General features: G+C 56.0%; 1 protein-coding gene across 1 annotated transcript in view; it reads right to left on the reverse strand.

Annotated features, from left to right (window-relative positions):
- LOC104167106 (EGF-like module-containing mucin-like hormone receptor-like 4) overlaps positions 1 to 748 on the reverse strand; it is a gene marked incomplete at its 3' end in the record, with an annotated part of 4,763 nt that overhangs the window by 3,725 nt on the left and 290 nt on the right. Inside the window, exon 2 of the mRNA XM_009707243.1 lies at positions 414 to 580. Within this exon, the coding sequence (XP_009705545.1) occupies positions 414 to 580 (167 nt within the window). The remainder of the gene's footprint in view (positions 1 to 413; positions 581 to 748) is intronic.

Below are 748 nucleotides of genomic sequence, written 5' to 3' on the forward strand. Positions count from 1 at the left end.
AGGATGGGGATCCGCTCACCCCAAATTTGCACCAAATGGGGACGCAGCGATCCCAAATTTGCACGGGATCTGGATTTGCACCCGGTTGGGGATGCACCAAAACCAAATTCGCACCAAGATGGGGATGCACCGACCCCGAATTTGCACGAGATCCAAATTTGCACCCAGATGGGAACGCGCTGAATCCCAATTTGCGCCGGCTCCCAAATTTAGAACGCCCCAACCCCAAATTTGCCCCGAAGTCACCCCTAAAAAAACATTCCCTACCACCGCGCTCCAAATTTGCACCGCGGTGACGCCGCGTTGCCAACCCCACCATAATTTGACCCAACGCCCTCAACGCAACAACCCCTCACCATAATTTGACTCAACGCAACAACCCCTCTTGTGTCGTCCAAGCCCCCAGCACCCACCGTGCGGTGCCGTAGGGTGACGTTGAAGGCGACGCCGAAGGCGACGCCGGGTTTCCCCACGGTGCCGCCGACCACGCCGGAGTTGAGCCTTCCCCGCTGCGGCTCCGTGATGTTACTCAACAACTCCTCCATCTCCTTGTAGACGATGAAGGCCACCGCGTGTTTGCCTGCCCGGAGAATTACATCCAAAAATCACCCTCAAAATACCAAATTTTGGGGTTTTTTTGGATTTTTTTTTTTTTATTGCAGCGGCAGCGCGCTTACCGTACCTGCCTGGCTATCGCTCACCACCTCACGGCAGCTGATGGGCAGGCTCTCCTCACCCACCCCCAACA

The sequence above is a fragment of the Cariama cristata genome, unplaced genomic scaffold (assembly GCF_000690535.1).
Source record: "Cariama cristata isolate BGI_N322 unplaced genomic scaffold, ASM69053v1 scaffold36849, whole genome shotgun sequence".
In the NCBI taxonomy this organism is placed as follows: Eukaryota; Metazoa; Chordata; class Aves; order Cariamiformes; family Cariamidae; genus Cariama; species Cariama cristata.